Raw genomic sequence first — 19,681 nt, forward strand, 5'->3', positions numbered from 1 at the left:
AAATATCTTAAATAGTCACTTGTGAGCTGAGCTTATAACTTAGCCACCACTGTTTTGGTGCAAAATGCATTCAGAGTTACAAACATACTCACAGATGCATTTTTGTAACACGTTTTGTAAGTCAGAGAGACTTCTTATTTCTTGAAAACTTTCAAATCCTCAGTTTTCAAGGGCATATGAATTCAGACACACCTAACTTGAATAGGAGGGATAGCAATGGACATTTTCATAGATCTCTCATGTAAAATCTTGCATTCTGGCTCAGGGGGGAAGTGGATACTCAGTAGTGGCTGCAGTTCCATCAAGGGACCTTCTATGAACTCAGAGTCTAAGAGCATTCCAACACCTCCCAAACAATTGTGGGGCCAGTGCTCAGGCAGAAATGTTAGGGCTACTCTCAGCCCACCAGGAAGGGAGCACCAAAGTCTACCACCTGAATGAATATCTGTTCCTTATACATTGTAGATGATCCACAAATATCTGCTGTATGAATGGATGGATGAATGGATATGAATATATTCCTGGTATATATCTGGATATGTGTGTGTCTGCAGACACACTCACAGAGATACATAATAGACGGCATCCTCATTTAAAATGACACAGTTACCATCCTGAAGAGAATATTTCTCAAAATGTTTGAACATCTTCCCTGAGATGCAAAAAAAAAAAAAAAAAAAAAAAAAATTGGGGAGCTTAAAAAAAGTAAACATAGAGGCTATTTATGTCAACAACATCAACAGTGTATAGTTGACCATGTCAATAATAATTTGAAAGAAAGATTCATTATGCATTTAATAGAACACAGAAAATGGTTCCCTGGGATCAGGGAGCAAGACACTTAAACACAAACATATACATGGAACGCCAGAGCAAGAATAACAGAATTTAGATCTTAAAGTGGCCTTATTGTTCATCTAGTCTGATCCCTTCATTTTAAAAGAAAATCAAGGCTCAGAGACTTAACACAGATTACTAAGAAAGGGAATAGCAAGGACTAGAACCCAACTTTCTGTCCAAGGTGCTCTTTCCTCAACCATACTGTCAAAATTCATGTACGTCTTCATGCACCCAGTCATTCACTCACCAAATGTTTATTTGGTGGCAGAAACTGCAAGGTATGAGAATAAATACTGAGAATAATACGTGGTCAGTGCACTTGAGTTTACTATCTAGAACGGGAATCTCAAATGCAATAGTCTTCAGGGATAGGCAAATAAAAGAGGGCATGGTGGATATAAGACAACAGGAAATGGAGATAACTGTGGCAAACTGGAAAGGCACACTAAAGCCATTCATGGGGTTTAAAATTTTATTTATTGACTTAAACACTCTGCCTTGCTAAACAAATCAGAAAACATGGTTGGCTTTAGTCTTTTGTTACCAGTTTTTAACATTTAACTGGAGGTCACAGCTTTAATTCTACTACCAGTATCTAGGAAATTTAGCTCACCCTGATTGCTTAACCTGAAGTATAAGAGGTATGCAATTTAAACATATTTGTATAGAAATAAAGCATAAACTCACTTATTCATGAGCACTAATGGCTTCAATTAAAGCAGATTATTAAATTTAAATAAATGGCAATGGTATCTGTTTTGCTAGATGTCTAAACCGAGTATGGATAAATTAATAAATTATATTTTGACTTTTTTTCTAGCAAGGATTTAAAAGATGCTCTAGAAATTCTAATAGAAGAAAAAAGACACAAAATTTTCGCAGCAGAGAAACTAGAAGACTGCATGGATTTTGCCACTCAGTTGATTTTTGCCGAGGTACTGACCTGAACTAACAGTAATTCCCACATAATATATGCGTGTGACTCTATGTGTATGTACATTTGTACATCCCTCTTGTAATTGTTACATATTTCTGCTTTTAAGTATTTTCTCTAGTGCATCTATAATAGCCAATCCAAAGAGACTACATGTTAGACATTGTAGCAACACCAGCCTTTAAGACTGAAACTACTCTGTGTCTACATAGTACATAACATGACAACGGCAGCGGGAGGAGACACTAAACGCATAGATAACTGACTGAACTATTTAGTTTTCAGATGAACATTGTCACAGTCAACTACAAGAACATGTAATTTCTATGATTTCATTTTGTTGAGGTTGTTGATCTTTGAGTGTTAACTCCCCTCCTGTTTTGAAACTTTCAGAATCACTTTTCCAATTTTTCTCCCCTCTTTTAATTGTTCAGAAACGTGGTGACCTGACAAGAGAGAATGTGAACCAGTGCATATTGGAAATGATGATTGCAGCACCTGATACCATGTCGGTCTCTGTGTTTTTCATGCTATTTATCATTGCAAAGCACCCTAAGGTTGAAGAAGCAATAATGAAGGAAATCCAGACTGTTGTTGGTAAGAATTTATCAAATAAACAATAGAGCTTAAAAAACAATTCCTTCTGCATTCCAAGTTTCTTATGTCCTAAAAATATGATGTCAACTAAAAAATCTTTTATAAGAAAACAACAGACTATAGAGAATACAGAGAATGGTTCTCTTGGATAATAATAACCAAGTCATTTTGTCACACTTTGATTATACTAGAGGTTGAAAAGACATTCCTTCTGTTGTTTTTTTTTTTAGTTATAAAAATAATACATGCTCATATTCAAATAATAAAGAGATTTAAAAGGTAGAAAATGACACCCCCCAATCCTTTCCACTACCCTCCCCAGATTCTTTCCCACTCCCCTGGGCCAACCATTATTAATAGTTTGCTGTGTATTCTTCAAGATCTTTTACTGTGTACATACTAACATATATGGTTGTGTTTGCCTGTTTTACAAAAATGTGGGATCATGTACAATTTTCTGCCCATCTTATCAATTTAAAAAGGCTCTTTTGGATCTACCCAGGAAAACTGCTGTCATTCATAGCAGTGTTTCTGGGCTTCAAGCAGCCCATTCACAAATGGACTTCCAGTTGGTGGCAGAAAGAGAGTATGATAGCAAAGAGGCATAATGAGTGTCCCTCTCCCTTCCAAATCGAGTACATTGGCTCCTTCTTTTCCTCTGCCCTCTCTGGGGAGCCACCAGGTCCCACTCAGCTTTCCACTAACACAACTTCTTTCCTGCTCTGCCTCTGCCCTGCCCACTTGGCTTCATCCTGCTCACAGCACCCTGACATCACCAGCCTTCCATAAAAAAAGGTCACCACATTCATAAGAAATTAGAATTGCTCTCTGGGAGAAAACAGAATTCCTTATTTGAAATTTTCTTCAAATGGGTAATCTTTTTAGGAACACATTTCTTACAAATGGAAGAGATATCATTAATGATGTAGACTTTTATCTCTTAACCTTTCACAGTCCCTGTGAAACAAGTTATTTGGTTGTGGAAGATACCATCTTTTTAAAATCACTTGAGTACTGCTTGAAATAGGTGATAATAAGAAGAAACTGCAAAGAATAGTCAAGTGTGTGAGAGAAGGGGTCTGCAGATGAGTCACTGTAGGTGGAAAATTGCTGGGCCAGGTAGAGAGCAAGGAGCCGGAATAACATCTAGGCCCCAAATTTCAGAATGTTTTATCAAGTGCTTACCATCAGGTTCTGCACTAGGTTCAGGGGCCCAGCGGTGAACAAGACAGTGCAAAACAAGCAAGCTAAATGGAGTGAAGAAAGAGGGAAGAATGAAAATATAGTTTGAGGAATAAGGAGGAAAGTTGCTTTTGAGACAATTAGTCTTTAATACAATTTTAATATACTTTCCTTGAGAGGTGAAAAGTGTTTGTCCCCCTTCGTGTTCCCCTAAAAGTTCAACAGGTCTCTGCAAAGATGGAAAAATCACAGAGCCATTCAGACTTTTACAGGAGCTCCCTCCATCTCCCTCCAGAAACACAGACATGGTAACTACTTCCTAGCAAATGCCTCTAGCTACCCTCTCCATCACCTTCCCTTCTACCTGCCATGCCAGATATCCATACCCTCTTAGACCCTTAAGCATGCAACGAGCAGTGTGTGGGCTGTTAAGAGTTAGCTGACCAAACATCAAGAGGCTTTCTTTGTTCAATGAAAAGCTATACAGCAAACTAGTCCTTTCCTGAATGACTTAGTATTACAAGACATGGGGCTGCCTCAGGACACTCAGTCATTTTTTATTCTGCAAAAGTGACAGCCCATTTAAGAATGCTCTGATGCTCTGTCATGTCTGGAAGGAAGTAATCTGTGCCTCTTCGACCAGTGCCAATCTGAGACAGTGTGGGTGTCTGTCACTCCCAATTCATCTGAGGCTGATTTGAGGCACCTACTTCATTATGGTGGAGAGAGACGAGTTCATGCAACTCTACCTCAACAGGTTGTTCTTGAGGAGGTGGTAAGGGACTGTTACTGACCTGTTGTGGGCAGATGACAACACAAGTAACCAGGGTAGAAAAATTTACTGAAACCAATTAAATTCGCATCTCACTTTAACTAAGCAGACCCAGCCTAGGCATCCATTGCTAGGATGTTTGCAGTGGCTATTTTGCTCACTGGCCAAGAAAGGGAATTAATGGCCCTTGTAATTTAATGTAGGGGACAATAACTCAAATACTCCAAGGCCAGGAAGATGAGATTAATGTTTGAGGTAGGCTGGGTGTGATCTATCTGCATAGTATATGCCCCCTTTAAAGGGGCCATTGACCAGTCCCTCAACTTTGGCCTATCGTTGCCACCTGGGAACGTGGGACTGGTGTAGCCAGGTTTTCGGATTCTTCCAGAAATCCAGACTTTTCTATGAAATCCTCATTTTTAAGATAATTGGCTTTACATTTCAATTTTTAAAAAAAACACTCTGTGGGCCTGGCATAACATATTTGGCCCCAGTTGCTGGTTTACAACCTCTAATTTAGGATCTATGCTTTAGAAACACAGTCATAAATTTTCTTTTGACCAAGAGCAAACTATAGGTTCTATGAAAACTATAGGAACTTCAATGCCTATCACACATTGAAACTAACATTACTTTCTTTGTTCTTTTTATCTGTTCCCACAGGTGAAAGAGACATAAGGATTGATGATATACAAAAGTTAAAAGTGGTGGAAAACTTCATTTATGAGAGCATGAGGTACCAGCCTGTCGTGGACTTGGTCATGCGCAAAGCTTTACAAGATGACATAATTGATGGCTACCCAGTGAGAAAGGGGACTAACATTATCCTGAATATTGGAAGAATGCATAGGCTTGAGTTTTTCCCCAAGCCCAATGAATTTACTCTTGAAAACTTTGCGAAGAATGTAAGAGCCCTTCCTTAAAACCAACTGTGCCACTCTCGAAAATGTCAACTGTTAGATCTGCTCTGGTTCTTTGTGTTTGCACCATGTACATTTCATTCTTTTTACTCGTTCCCCTCTGCCGCCTCACCAGGAACACATATTTCCCCTAGCTTGGAAAGCAGCTACCACTTTCGTCCTCAAGCCAAGATGCTGGGTCTCCAGCTCTGGGAAGTATCTACATGGTGGCCACAAAATAGGTCAAAATGGAAAAATCCAGGCCATTAATTTGGCTAAAGTAAGGCTAATCTTTTTAAACCTAATCAACTGAATTTCCATTTAACTGTATCCATTTGCCATCATATAGATTCAGCTGTAGCATCTTCTAGGCAAAGTCTACTGCTTCAGATGGAAATCAAACGAGAGCAAAAGATTTGGTTTTGGCAGTCTGCCTTTGGTTCATCAAATGGCCCCCTAAGCAGTAGGTATCTTACAAAGACTCAGTAATTAGAAAGGAGTCAGCCTTTTTTTTTTCCCCCATAACTGATGTACACTGGAGATTCTGTCTACATTATGTCAAATTTTAAACAACAGTGTTTTTTAATCTGAATTATCCAGATAGTTCCTTCAGTGTCCTCTTTTTTCATTTGCATATGGTATAGGTAGATGCTCTTATTTAATCCAGTTCTCTAACTCATACTGTTTCTATTCAAGCAATTCAGGCAATGCCACACATGGTCAATCAACTGGACAACAAAAGCTTATTGAGCATCTTCTATATGCTGGGTACTATGTAAGTCCAGATGTGGACGAGACAGATGTAGTCCCCACCCATAAGGAGTTTATAATATGGGCAAAAAAAATATCAATTTGCTGCATAATTAAAAATGCACTGGTAGGCCAAGAATACACATCCTGGCCTGAACTTTTCCCTTTTCATCAGGTTATACAGTATCATACAAAAACAATCTTTGCTTGGTGACTTGCAAACCAGCAATAAAGCTGTGGCCACTCCAAAGAGCTAGTTTATATGACTAACTGCATTGCTTTACCCCAGTACATTGCGAAAAGCAAAACTGGGGACTGCCTAAGGTTAGGTCTGTATAACAATGAGTGAATCAAACTGGATAGAGCTAGGGGCTTATCTGAGTGACAGTCCTTCATCTCAGTGAAGAAGCAGTATGGCTGAGACCCTGAAACAGAGCATTCTGACTGAACAGTGTTTTCAGGAAGAGTCAAACAGAGACTGCATGACTCTAGCCTTAAATACCCTGGCTAATTGTCTGATCATTTTCATAGGTTCCTTACAGGTATTTTCAGCCATTTGGTTTTGGGCCCCGTGGCTGTGCAGGGAAGTACATCGCCATGGTGATGATGAAAGCCATCCTGGTTACACTTCTGAGACGATTCCACGTGCAGACAATGCAAGGAGGGTGTATTGAAAACATGCAGAAAAAAAAATGACTTGTCCTTGCACCCAGATGAGACTGGCGACTTGCTGGAAATGATTTTTACCCCAAGAAATTCAGACAAGTACCTCAACCACTAAAGAAAACTGGTCAGTATGTACTCTGGAGTGTTTCTCTTAAGTAGTTCACATGGAAACCACCCACTCTTGCCAGGTAGTGTCATCCTCACAGTGAACATTCAGTGGTCTGTAGCTTTCGGTCATCTGAACTTGTCCAAACCAGAGACCTAGGCTGCAAGAGAAAAGACAGAGGCCAAGAGTTTGTGGGGGAAATGGTCACTGGAGAAACTGCAGCCCTAAAAGCCCAATTCCACAAACTGGGTTTTGGAAAGAATAGGCTACCAGCAAAACTTATGTCAGGCTTCCTAAGGGATCTCCACTGCCCTGTCCCAAGGGTATTTTGAAGTCTGGGGCAGAATCACTCAAGTCAGTTAGACAGTCCAGGCAAATGTCTGGGCAACTGGGACCAAACACATGTGCTAGTATGGATAAAAGGTGCTTTGATTTAGTTTTTGGTGGGAGTGGGGACTGCATTATTCATTGTCCTTGTTGAAATACTTAAAAATTCAGCATTTGACTTCTCCCATGAATTAGCCCAATGAACTTTTGTTTATCCACATGTGACATGTGTGGTAAAATTTAAATCTGAGAATATTCTTTCCCAGTCTCTCCATTCATGCCTCAGCCACTTACCTCTACTATAATAGGAGTAGATTCAGGTAATACAAGCTAATTTAATCATGTCCTGAGTAAGATACAATTTGGATCATATGTCTGCTGTAGGAAAAACAAAATCACACCATGCATTTGAAATTCAAATAAAAATCCTTTTTGCATTTTTGTCTTGTTGCTTAGCTCCATTAGTGTGGTAACCAAGAGGTGACTTTAAATAGTGGCATCTATTAACTCCAATGATAGTTCCAATGACTTGGGGGAATGGAAGTTCTCTAATCTGTGTCTAATTCCACAACCCGGTGGGTTCAAACTCCTAAGGAGTGCTCCTCCCATTCCCTTATCTTTCTCCCTCAACATCCCATCCTCCACCCTCTTTCTTTACATGACCCCAAAAGCCAAGGACAACAGATCAGTAGAGAACGCAGTTGGGGCAGAACCCTTGCAATCAATTATTATCCCACCTCAGATCTTACATGGCAAAAAATAATTCGAGATTTAACAGTTATCTAGTTTATTGAATCACTGTGTGTAGCCATAGATAAAATGCACACCTTGGAATTAGTTCTCTAGAGGGAATCAAATAAATGGATTAGTTTTCTGAAAACCACATGTGTTATACAGCCAGTATGGCTACATCTATGGAATGCCATTTAAAAACTGACAAATTAAACTGTTACCAGGATACTTACAAGTATGCAAATGTTTACCATTGAGTCAATGTCTATCCCAATATTTGAATATTCTTTTCATCCTATTGTTTGGCAATAGGACAACTATTGAGTGTAACTTAAGAGTGTAAGCTCCTTGAGAGTTTGAGCTATTTTCTTTCTTTTGTAATCCATCCCCTTCCTCCAATTCTGACTCCCCATGTTTATTCTCAAAATCAGTACAGAATAGATACTCTTGCTCATAGATATTCTCAGCTGACTCCAGAAACCAAGTAAAGAAGAGATAGGTATTCTAAGAAGTCAAGGATAGGCATAGTAAAGAAGGAAATATTTTAATTAGGAACTATTTGGATCATCTATGTGGCCTAAACATACACAGAAATAAAACTGTGTATCTGGCTATGTCTGTAATCAGGCCTAAACAGCCATCCAAAAAATTCAGACTCCTGAAAGCAAGACCAGGATTTTATACTTAATGGATCCAAGTTAACTAACACAGCGATTTTTAACATGCTTTTACTTTGCCTCTGCTAGAGCTGCATGGTAGAGGAAAACAAACTTTGAATCACTATACTCCATTAATCCAATTCCCTTGGAACATCTATGTGTAGTTTTCTATGTATATTTGCAGCCAAAGCGTGTGTCAATACAGTCAAAGTGAAATGGAAAGTTGATATATTTGTATATAGATAATGCAGATATGAAAGAAAAAATACTGGGGAAAACTGGGGTGGTGAAGGAATGGAAAGGACAGAAAGAGGGGATGTGCTGGTTTGAGTTTTCCAAGCAAATGCTCCCAGAATCAAATTATCTGGGTAATTGTTCAACTTTTCACTCTGCTTGGCCTGTATAGATGAACCCCATGTATTTATACAGGACTAAGGAATTTGGAATACTACTCACTTTTCACAGGCTGATGAACATACCCTTGAAAACCTTCTTTTTCTCTTCAGAATTTTGCCTTGAATGTGCTGTGGATTCTATTTTGTTAACAGGTCTCAGAGAACTGGGATGTGTATATTCTTAGAGAAATGTATGCATAGAAGAGCTCTATCACTGTCGAATTGTGAGGACAACTGTAGCCTCCTATCCTCAGATGTACTGGACATCCTCGATGCCTTCAATGACATCTCACTCTTCCCTCTCCCAAGGAGAAAACAATCACATTCAGAAAGCCCCCATATTATTGAGAAATGTCAGTTGGAAACTGTCACATTTTATTTCTAAGCAGCACCATTCACCATCCATGGTGCTGATATTTGACCTAAGTGTGGTGCAGGCCCACTGTCAAGAGTGCTAGATGGACACTCCTCAATCTCCTGTATCACCTGGGCTCTGGGACTGAATCTCTTATCCATATCACAGAAAGGTTGCTTAATTAAATTTTGTCAAGTTAATAAGTTGACTGGATAATGAAAATGTTCAAAAACTGAATGTGGTGATGAATGTACAAGTATATGACAATACCATGAACTACTGATTGTATACTTTGGAGGATTATTTGGTATGTGAATATATCTCAATAAAATTGCATTAAAATTGAAAATTAAAAAAAAAAAGTTGACTGGAACATGTGGTACTTTCAGCTGGACTTAGCTCAAAGAGCAAAGTCAAGGGCTTAAGGCTCCAGGGCTCAGCCCAGACAAGGTTTACCTTTCTGAACACTTCTGTGCCCTTTCTGCAGCTCTTAGCAGGTGTTATCCCGGTCTAGGGAGTCAACAACCACAGCCTCGTGTTCACCAACTCAAGAACAAATGGAATGCATACAGACAGGGCAACCTGGTCATCAAGGCCAGCCCATGAAGTGTGTACTCTGCCCTTTCTCCTCTGTTGAGAAAGCATCTCAAACTGCAAAACAGATGATACTTATAAAAATTATTGTAGGCAAGATGGTGGCAAAGAGAGGAGTGGAAGCTAAGTAGTCCCCCTTGAACAACTACAAAAAACCAGAAACAACTAGTAAATAATCCAGAATAACTGGGGGGGGACAAACAAGACCATCCACTCATCATACACCAACCTGAATTGGGAGGAATGCCCGAGAACACAGCATAAAATCTGTAAGTAAAATCTGTGGAACCAAGTCGTGAGACCCCCTCCCCCATAGCCCGAGCTGCAAAGCCTCATGGTGCCAGAGAGAAGCTCTCTCCCAGCAAGCGAATATAGCTCAGCTGAGCTCCAACTGGGGTTTTAAGAACTGCTCACTACAGGTACACATCCCCAAAAAACAGACAGAGGCTTTGGGTGACGACTGACCTTGGAGAGCTGGAGGGTTGCCTTGGACTGGGTCTGAAGGGGACTATCTGTTTCTTTTTCGGCTCAGTGGAGAAAGCCCCAGTCATTTTCAGTTTCCAAGGCTGTGACTCTGGGAAGGGTGGAGACAGCACAAGCAGAGAGAGAGACCATTGAAATGCTAATGACCTCCACCTGGGGGGTCTGTCTTCTCTAGGAGGAAAGGGGTGGGGCCCTTTCCATTCAGAACCAGACCCCAGAGCCTGGGGGAACACGGCCATACCTCCTCACACCAGTCAAGAATTATAGGCTAACAGGCGTCACCTGCTGCCCAGAAAAGCACAGTGACCCGAGGCATCAAAGGGTGGAGCAATTTTCTAAGACACACCCGCAGGGAAACCGGATACTGAATATTTCTTCCCTCTGGGACCTGAGCCTGTTCTGGTCTGGGAAAACCTGATTTGGATAACCAAGGAAACCATGCCTAGACAACAGAAAATTACAACCTACACTAAGAAAAACAAAGTTATGGCCCAGTCAAAGGAACAAACGTACACTTCAACTGAGATACAGGAATTTAAACAACTAATGCTAAATCAATTCAAAAAGTTTAGAGAAGATATTGCAAAAGAGATAGAGGCTGTACATCTCGACAGCTGAACTCGCTGCCCTCCCCCCTACGTGGGACCCGACTCCCAGGGGTGTAAATCTCCCTGGCAACACAGAGTATGACTCCCGGGGATGAATGTGGACCCGGCATCGTGGGACTGAGAGTATCTTCTTGACCAAAAGGGGGATGCAAAATGAGACGAAATAGTTTCAGTGGCTGAGAGATTCCAAATGGAGTCGAGAGGTCACTCTGGTGGACATTCTTATGCACTATATAGATAACACCTCTTAGGCTTTAATGTATTGGAATAGCTAGAAGTAAATACCTGAAACTACCAAACTCCAACCCAGCAGTCTGGACTCCTGAAGACAATTATATAATAAGGTAGATTACAAGGGGTGACAGTGTGATTGTGAAGACCTTGTGGATCACACCCCCTTTATCTAGTGTATGGATGAGTGGAGGAATGGGGATAAAAACTAAAGGACAAATGGGGTGGGATGGGGGGATGATTTGGGTGTTTTTTTTCACTTCTATTTTTTATTCTTGTTGTGGTTCTTTCTGATGTAAGGAAAATGTTCAGAGATAGATTGTGGTGATGAACGTATAACTATGTTATCCTAATGTGGACAGTGGATTCTATATCATGGATGATTGTATGGTGTGTGAATGTATTTCAATAAAACTGAATTTAATTAAAAAAAAAAAGAGATAGAGGCTGTAAAGGAAACACTGGGCATATATACGGCAGAAATCAAAAGTTCAAAAAAGCAACTAGTAGAATCTATGGAAATGAAGGGCACAACACAAGAGATGAAAGACACATTGGAAACATACAACAGCAGATCTCAAGAGGCAGAAGAAAACACTCAGGAACTGGAGAACAAAACACCTGAAAGCCTACACGCAAAGGAGCAGATGGAGAAAAGAATGAAAATATATGAGCAACGTCTCCAGGAACTCAAGGATGAAACAAAGTACAATAATGTACGTATCATTGGTGTCCCAGAAGGAGAAGGGAAAGGGGGCAGAAGCAGTAATAGAGGAAATAATTAATTAAAATTTCCCATGTCTTACAAAAGACATAAAATTACAGATGCAAGAAGCGCAGCATACTCCAAACAGAAGAAATATGGATAGGCCTATGCCAAGACACTTAATAATCAGATTATCAAATGTCAAAGACAGAGAGAATCCTGAAAGCAGCAAGAGAAAAGCGATCCATTACATACAAAGGAAGCTTAATAAGACTATGTGCGGATCTCTCAGCAGAAACCATGGAGGCAAGAAGGAAGTGGTGTGATAGACTTAAGATACTGAAAGAGAAAATCCGCCAACCAAGAATCCTATATCCAGCAAAGCTGTCCTTCAAATATGAGGGAGAGCTCAAAATATTTTCTGACAAACAGACAATGAGAGACTTTGTGAACAAGATACCTGCCCTACAGGAAATACTAAAGGGAGCACTGCAGAGTGATAGAAGACAGGAGTGCGTGGTTTGGAACACAATTTTGGGAGATGGTGGCACAACAATGTAAGTACACTGAACAAAGGTAACTATGAATATGGTTGAGAGAGGAAGGTGGGGAGCATGTGAAACACCACAAGAAAGGAGGAAAGATAAAGACTGGGACTGTGTAACTTGGTGAAATCTAGAGTATTCAACAATTGTGATAAAATGTACAAATACGTTCTTTTACGAGGGAAAACAAGCAAATGTCAACCTTGCAAGGTGTTAAAAATGGGGAGTCATTGGGGGAGGGATGCAATCAGCATAAACTAGAGACTGTAACTAATAGAATCATTGTATTATGCTTCCTTTAATGTAACAAAGGTGATACACCAAGGTAAATGCAGATAAGAGCGGGGGATAGGGGAGGCATGTTAGACACTTGACATTGGTGGTATTGTCTGATTCTTTATTCTACTTTGATTTAAGGTTATTTTTCCTTTTGCTGCTTCCTAGCTGTCACTTCTTTTTCCTCTTTCTTTTGCCTCTCTACCTTCTTTGATTCTCCCTCCTGCCTTGTAGAAGAAATGTAGATGCCCTTATATAGATAGTGGTGAAGATGGTGAACACATAAATGAATGACCATGCAGAGAACCATCGATTATTTACTTGGGATGGAGTGTGTGGTGAGTGAACAAAACCATATTAAAAAAAAAAATGGGTTGATGACAAAACCTCGAGGGCAATATACTGAGTGAAATAAGCCAGACACATAAGGACAATTATTGCAGGGTCTCACTGATAGGAGCTAATTATAATATGTAAACTCATAGACATGAAATATAAGGTACCAAGATGTAGGACGAGGCTTAAGAATGGGGAGTGGTTGCTTAGTATGAGCAGAATGTTCAATTAGGATGAACTTAAATGTTTGGAAATGAACAGGGATGTTGGTAGCAAGATGTGAGAATAACTAACAGCGCCGAATGGTGTGTGAATGAAGTGGAAAGGGGAAGCTCAGAGTCATATACGTCACCAGAAGGAAAGTTGGAGGTCAAAAGATGGGAATGTATAAAACTGAATCCTATGGTGGGCAATGTCCATGATTAACTGTACAAATACTAGAGATCGCTTCCATGAACCAGAACAAATGTATGACAATACAATTAGAAGTTAATAATAGAGGGGCATATAGGGAAGAACTATATACCTATTACAAACTATATACTACAGTTAGTAGTATTTCAACATTTTTTCATAAACAGTAACAAATGTACTATATCAATACTATGAGTCAACAATTGAGGGGGGTTGGTTAGGGATAGGGGAGGATTAGAGTTACCTTTTCTTTTTTTCTTTTTTCATCTTTCACTTTATTTCTTGTCTGGAGTAATGAAAAGTTTCTAAAAGTTGAACAAAAATTAAGTATGATGGATGCACAGCTGTATGAGGGTACCCAGGGGCAAGTGATTGTACACTTTGGATCTTTGGATAATTGTATGGTATCTGAACAATCTCAATAAAAATGAAAAAAAAAAAAAAAAAAGTGGAGGCTTTGGGTTCTAGTTCTACCACTGCTGCCCGTGGCCATCTGACTTGAAGCACGCCTCTTCCCCTCTCCAGACATAAGATTTTTTCATCTTATAAAATGAGAAGTTCAGATTAGACATTAGATGATTTCCTGGATACATAGCTCCACAACAAATATTCTGGCACAGGGAAGCTGGAGAATAGGATGATCCCTGTCCTCAAGCAGTTTGTTCTGAAAGAAAGGGAGCCCCACCTTCCAGGGCTTTCCAAGCGCAGGTGAAGCACACTTGTCTGACTTCCCCCAAGCCTGGAGAGACCCTGAGTTTTATGGGGAGAGTGGGTAAGTTCCTTTGGGCCAATGAATCCATCGTAAAACCAGTAGGGGGAGCCAGAGCTTAGTTCCCAACCTCTTGAAGTACCACGCTTGCATAAACAAACTCTATATGGAGTGTGATAAAACAAAGATAGGCAAGAAACGTGTTTTTTAGAGGGGAGGAGGGAGGGACAGGCAGAGCTGTAGTATCAGTCTTCAAGGAAGTGTGTTTGTTTTTGTTTTAATATAGGTTACCAGGGGCGGGGATGGGAAGTAGGGAATGGGGAATTAATACTTAATTGGTACAGGATTTCTGTTTGGGATGATGGAAAAGTTTTGGTAATGGATGGTGGTGATGGTATAACAACATTTTGAATACAATTAATACCACTGAATTATGTATTTGAGTGTGGTTAAAGGGGAATTTTAGGTTGTATATATATTAGAAAAAATTAAACATACCAAAAACTATAGGGACTGTACAACACAAACAGTGAACCCTAATGTAAACTATGGGTTATAGTTAATAGTATAATTATAATGAGTGTTTCATTGATTGTAACAAAGATACCACACTAATGCAAAGCACTGACAGGGAAAACAGTGTGTATGAGGGGGTCGGTAGATGGGAACTCTGTATTTTCTCTGTGATTTTTCTGTAAACCTACAATTTCTCTAATAAGAAAAATAATAAATTTAAAAGAAATAAAAAAAATTATTGTAATAATTCCACAATAATTTATAACCAAAAGCAATGGTTCACAAACATCAGTATTTTAACTTAATAATATAACATTTCTTGCAACAAAGGTCATAAATTACGTTTGGAAGTTGAAAGCCTGTGGCCCAGGTGATCTTTTAAAGTTCCTTTCATCTCTAATAAGACTCCATGTGTAGGTAGGCAGTGAAGACTCAAATTTATGCTCAGCCTTAACATTGTCCTTTGGAGAGGCCATTTAATCTCTCTGTGCCCCAGTTTTCTCATCAATCCAATGGGCACAATAATTACCTCGTAAGATTGCTGTGAGGATTAAAAGATAATTTATGTGAAGCTCTCCGCACAGTGTCTGGTATATGGGGAGCTCTCAGTAAGCACTGCGCATGATGATGGTGTTCAGTAAACAGGCTGACTCATGACACCCTCGAACCTCTTTTCATGCAGTAGAAGGGGCAAAAGATGGGTCAGATGCTTCCACATCCATTACCTCATTTTAAGCTTGACCAGAATTCTCACATTACTATGATCACCCCAACAATCCCCCATTGTATGATCAAGAAGCCGAAAGCTCAGGGAGTTTGGGGTTTTCTTGATCATACAATGGGCCGAAAGCTCAGGGAGTTTGGGGGCTTGCCCTCAGGCACTAATCTATTAAAGGGGTGAACAGAATTTGAGCCCCCCTTTCATTTCAAAGCCTTTCTCCCCTCCATCATGCTGCCTCTTTGCAAATGGACTAAGTGTAGAAAACCTGGGGATTCTTGACCCGATTTTCCTGCTCTTCAGTAATGTCGTGCTGGCAAACCCCAGCATGATGCTCATACCCCATCTCATTCCCTCAAGGAATTTAAGGCAAGTAATATCTCAGTTCCTTTATCCATTAAATATGGATGATACTACCTTCCTTAACTACTTCCCACATATGAGGATCCTTCTCAGAAGCAATAATATATGGGAAAATCTGTAAAAGTACAGTAGTACAAGGTGACAGAACCATTGTGTGGATTCCAACAGCTGCCTCAAAAGGAAATTACCAGGTTCCATTAGGCTGTTCCCTAATCATTAGGAACGTGTCTTGTTTTGCACAATTTTAATTTATTTAAGATGCAGTATGTGGTACTACATTAAAAAATATATACAGAGCAGAAAAAAGATTAGGAATTTATTATAAGCATACTGTGGGCAAACCAGACCTCATGATGGCCATGAAATTTCCTTCATGTTGGCCAAAATGACAAATGCTAAGAAGGTTGTTATGATGGACAGTTGTTATGCAATTTCTTCATTTGGCAATGATTCCAGAAATGAATGAAATATTCAGTTGCTCGTCTAGTTATTTTCAAATTGCCAGGTGTTTAGCATGAAGTAGACATGGCCAGAAACACAGGTACAGGGGCTTCCTCTTCTAGCCTAGACAAGGAAGTAGCTGAGAATATATCACCTATCTGCGTCCTTCCCATTCCAGATTGCTGTGAAAGTATATTCTTTCTTTCAGGACAGGAAAAGAGTAACAAGTTAACTACAGTTGCTTTCTTACTATATATTCCGATTTGCTAATACTGCCTTTTCGCAAAAATACCATAAATGGATTGGCTTTTATAACGGGGGTTTATTTGGTTACACAGTTACAAAACTGTCCAAGGTAAAGCATCAACAATCAGATACCTTCACTGAAGGATGGCCAATGGCATCCAGAAAACCTCTGTTAGCTGGAAAGGCACGTGGCTGGCATCTGCTCCAGAGTTCTGGTTTCAAAATGGCTTTCTCCAAAATGTCAGTGTCAGCTTCCAACGGCTGTCTTCAAAATGTCTCTGTAAACTGCAGCTCCTCTCCAAAATGTTACTCTCAGTTGCTCTCAACTTCTGTTTGTCAGCTCATTTATATGGCTCCAGTGATTTAATTCAGACCCACCCAGAATGGGTGGGGTAACACCTCCATGGAAATTATTCATTCAAAGTGTTGCCCACAGTTGACTGAGTCACATCTCCATAGAAACACTCCATCAATAGGTCCAATCTAATCACACTAATAGAGTCTGCCTCCACAAGACTGCATCAAAGATAATGGCGTTTTCGGGTCATAATACATCAAAACTGCACACTACATTAAGTCATGTATGTAATCAGACCATTTAACTTCCCAAAAATACTATGAGGTAAGTATTATTCCCATTTTACGTATGAGAAATTTAGGCTCAGAAGAAAAGTTAGTCATTGCCCAGTCCATCTTTTTTTTTTTTTTTTTAATTCTTCCACTACCTGCTTGATAGTTTCCCTCTCCTTCCCACATGCCCCATATCTCAGGTTCTCTTATGAAAAGCTGCTTTCAAATGTTTTTTTAACCTGCTAAACTTAGATCAAAGTTAAAGTATAGATAAGGCTCAAAGTATGGTCCTCCCTTCCAAAAAAGGTCTTTCATTTTCCCAGGGAACTGCACAAAGGAATTACAGTCATCAGCAAACTGGGCCTGTGGAAGGAGAGGAGGGGGAAAAGAAAAGGGGTGCCTTCCAGGTACCCCTGAAATGACACCACCTACTTCACCCACACATGAAGCTGGCCCCACCTATACAGTGTTGTTCAGGTTGCAAGAGTTCCCAAACTCAGAATGTGTGTAGGAGCCAGGCAGGTAGCAAAACTCAGACTCCAGTAAGTAGCGCCTACAGAAGAAATGGAGACTACTTCACCTAAAGGCCTTCAAGTTCACTGCTTTTAGTGTACATTTGTTCCTTTGACTGGGCCATAACTTTGTTTTTCTTAGTGTAGGTTGTAATTTTCTGTTGTCTAGGCATGGTTTCCTTGGTTATACAAATCAGGTTTTTCCAGACCAGAACAGGCTCAGGTCCCAGAGGGAAGAAATATTCAGTATCTGGTTTCCCTGAGGGTGTGTCTTAGAAAATTGCTCCACCCTTTGATGCCTCGGGTCACTGCGCTTTTCTGCCCAGCAGGTGACGCCTGTTAGCCTATAATTCTTGACTGGTGTGAGGAGGTATGGCCATGTTCCCCCAGGCTCTGGGGTCTGGTTCTGAATGGAAAGGGCCCCACCCCTTTCCTCCTAGAGAAGACAGACCCCCCAGGTGGAGGTCATTAGCATTTCAATGGTCTCTCTCTCTGCTTGTGCTGTCTCCACCTTTCCCAGAGTCACAGCCCTGGAAACTGAAAATGACTGGGGCTTTCTCCACTGAGCCGAAAAAGAAACAGATAGTCCCTTCAGACCCAGTCCAAGGCGACCCTCCTGCTCTCCAAGGTCAGTCGTCACCCAAAGCCTCTGTCTGTTTTTTGGGGATGTGTACCTGTAGTGAGCAGTTCACACTCGCTACTTAAAACCCCAGCTGGAGCTCAGCTGAGCTATATTCGCTTGCTGGGAGAGAGCTTCTCTCTGGCACCACGAGGCTTTGCAGCTCGAGCTATGGGGGAGGGGGTCTCACGACTTGGTTTCGCAGGTTTTACTTACAGATTTTATGCTGTGTTCTCGGGCATTCCTCCCAATTCAGGTTGGTGTATGATGAGTGGATGGTCTCGTTTGTCCCCCCGCAGTTATTCTGGATTATTTACTAGTTGTTTCTGGTTTTTTGTAGTTGTTCCAAGGGGACTACTTAGCTGTCACTCCTCTCTATGCCGCCATCTTGCCTGAGTCCAAGTTCACTGTTTTTAAAGGACAGTGCCAGCCAAACCAAACTCATCCTTGGGCAGGATTGGGCCCATGAAGTAAAGGCTCTAACATCAATCCCTTTCACATCCATTACTTCATTTGTACCCACAACCACCCAATCATCCAGTGAGGAAGGCACAGAAATATCTACTTCACTGACGAGAAAATGGAAGCACAAAGCAGTTGGGTCATTTGTCCAAAGTCAAACAGTAGGTGCCACATCCAGGTCTTCCCCCCACCCCCTACCCCCACAGGGCTCCTCATTCCAAGGCCAGGAGCTCCTTGGTTTCACCCGGCCCAACTGTCCTTCACAGCTGTACATGATCTGATGACTACTTGGGTGTCCTTTCACCAATCTGACCTCACCTGTAATTATGGAATTGCACATTCAGATCACACAGGAAAAATACGGATTGTCCAGTACAGTTATTTCCAATGTTCTTATTCTGTTAAGATACTATTTGACTTCACAAAGAACCATTTTCCTTTGGATATAATCTTTAATAGCCAACTGAGTATAGAAGGCAATCTCACTGACTTTCAGGTCAAAAATGCAATCTGGTCACCGAACAGATTTTTTGAGCCAAATGTGCATCAACTGGCAGAACGCAAGCCCCAAAACATGAATGTACCTCTATATATCCCTAACTTACTGCTGTGGTGGTGGTAGTGGTGGTGGTGGGGGGCGGGGTTGTGTGAGGATGTCAGTGAAACACATTTCATCCACAATTACTTCAGACCCTATTTGAACTTGCAGGCAAACCAATGGATTTGCTGAAGCAAAACATCTTGTTCTTTCCTGAGCAGCCCTGGTTGCATACTCAAATCAACTGACTGACTAACAGCTCAACAGCCCTCTTCCCTGAAATGAAATTAGCACTTTTTCTGGCCAACAGTGGCTCTTCCAGCATCCTTATCACCTTCCCAAAATGCACCTTTCCTTTACTTCTCATGTAGCTCCACAACCAACCAAAATCAGGCAAAGAGAAATGAACTCTCACTTTGGAGAAAGCCCTGCCCATGATGAAGGAATGGCTGACACATCTTTGTGTGTGGTGCTTGAGGCAATGTGAAGAAGAAAGAATTTATGAATAATTAGGATGCCAAAGTCTATGATCTTTCCTATATGCTACACTAACTATAAGTGGGATTTGGTCCCTTATAAA

The 19,681-nt window shown here is 40.6% G+C and overlaps 1 protein-coding gene and 1 long non-coding RNA gene across 2 annotated transcripts in view; one reads left to right on the forward strand and one right to left on the reverse strand.

The window, feature by feature from the left end:
- LOC119532016 (aromatase) overlaps positions 1–9,128 on the forward strand; it is a 35,614-nt gene extending 26,486 nt beyond the window's left edge. The window contains exons 6-10 of the mRNA XM_037833977.1: positions 1,661–1,775; positions 2,209–2,371; positions 4,989–5,230; positions 6,506–6,764; positions 9,013–9,128. Of these exons, the coding sequence (XP_037689905.1) occupies positions 1,661–1,775; positions 2,209–2,371; positions 4,989–5,230; positions 6,506–6,670 (685 nt within the window). The 3' untranslated portion in view covers positions 6,671–6,764; positions 9,013–9,128. The remainder of the gene's footprint in view (positions 1–1,660; positions 1,776–2,208; positions 2,372–4,988; positions 5,231–6,505; positions 6,765–9,012) is intronic.
- The window catches only part of LOC119532020, a 67,848-nt gene continuing 54,210 nt past the window's right edge, over positions 6,044–19,681 (reverse strand). The window contains exon 3 of the long non-coding RNA XR_005216466.1: positions 6,044–6,906. This is a non-coding gene — a long non-coding RNA (uncharacterized LOC119532020). The remainder of the gene's footprint in view (positions 6,907–19,681) is intronic.

Source organism: Choloepus didactylus, chromosome 4, assembly GCF_015220235.1.
Source record: "Choloepus didactylus isolate mChoDid1 chromosome 4, mChoDid1.pri, whole genome shotgun sequence".
Lineage (NCBI taxonomy): Eukaryota > Metazoa > Chordata > Mammalia > Pilosa > Megalonychidae > Choloepus > Choloepus didactylus.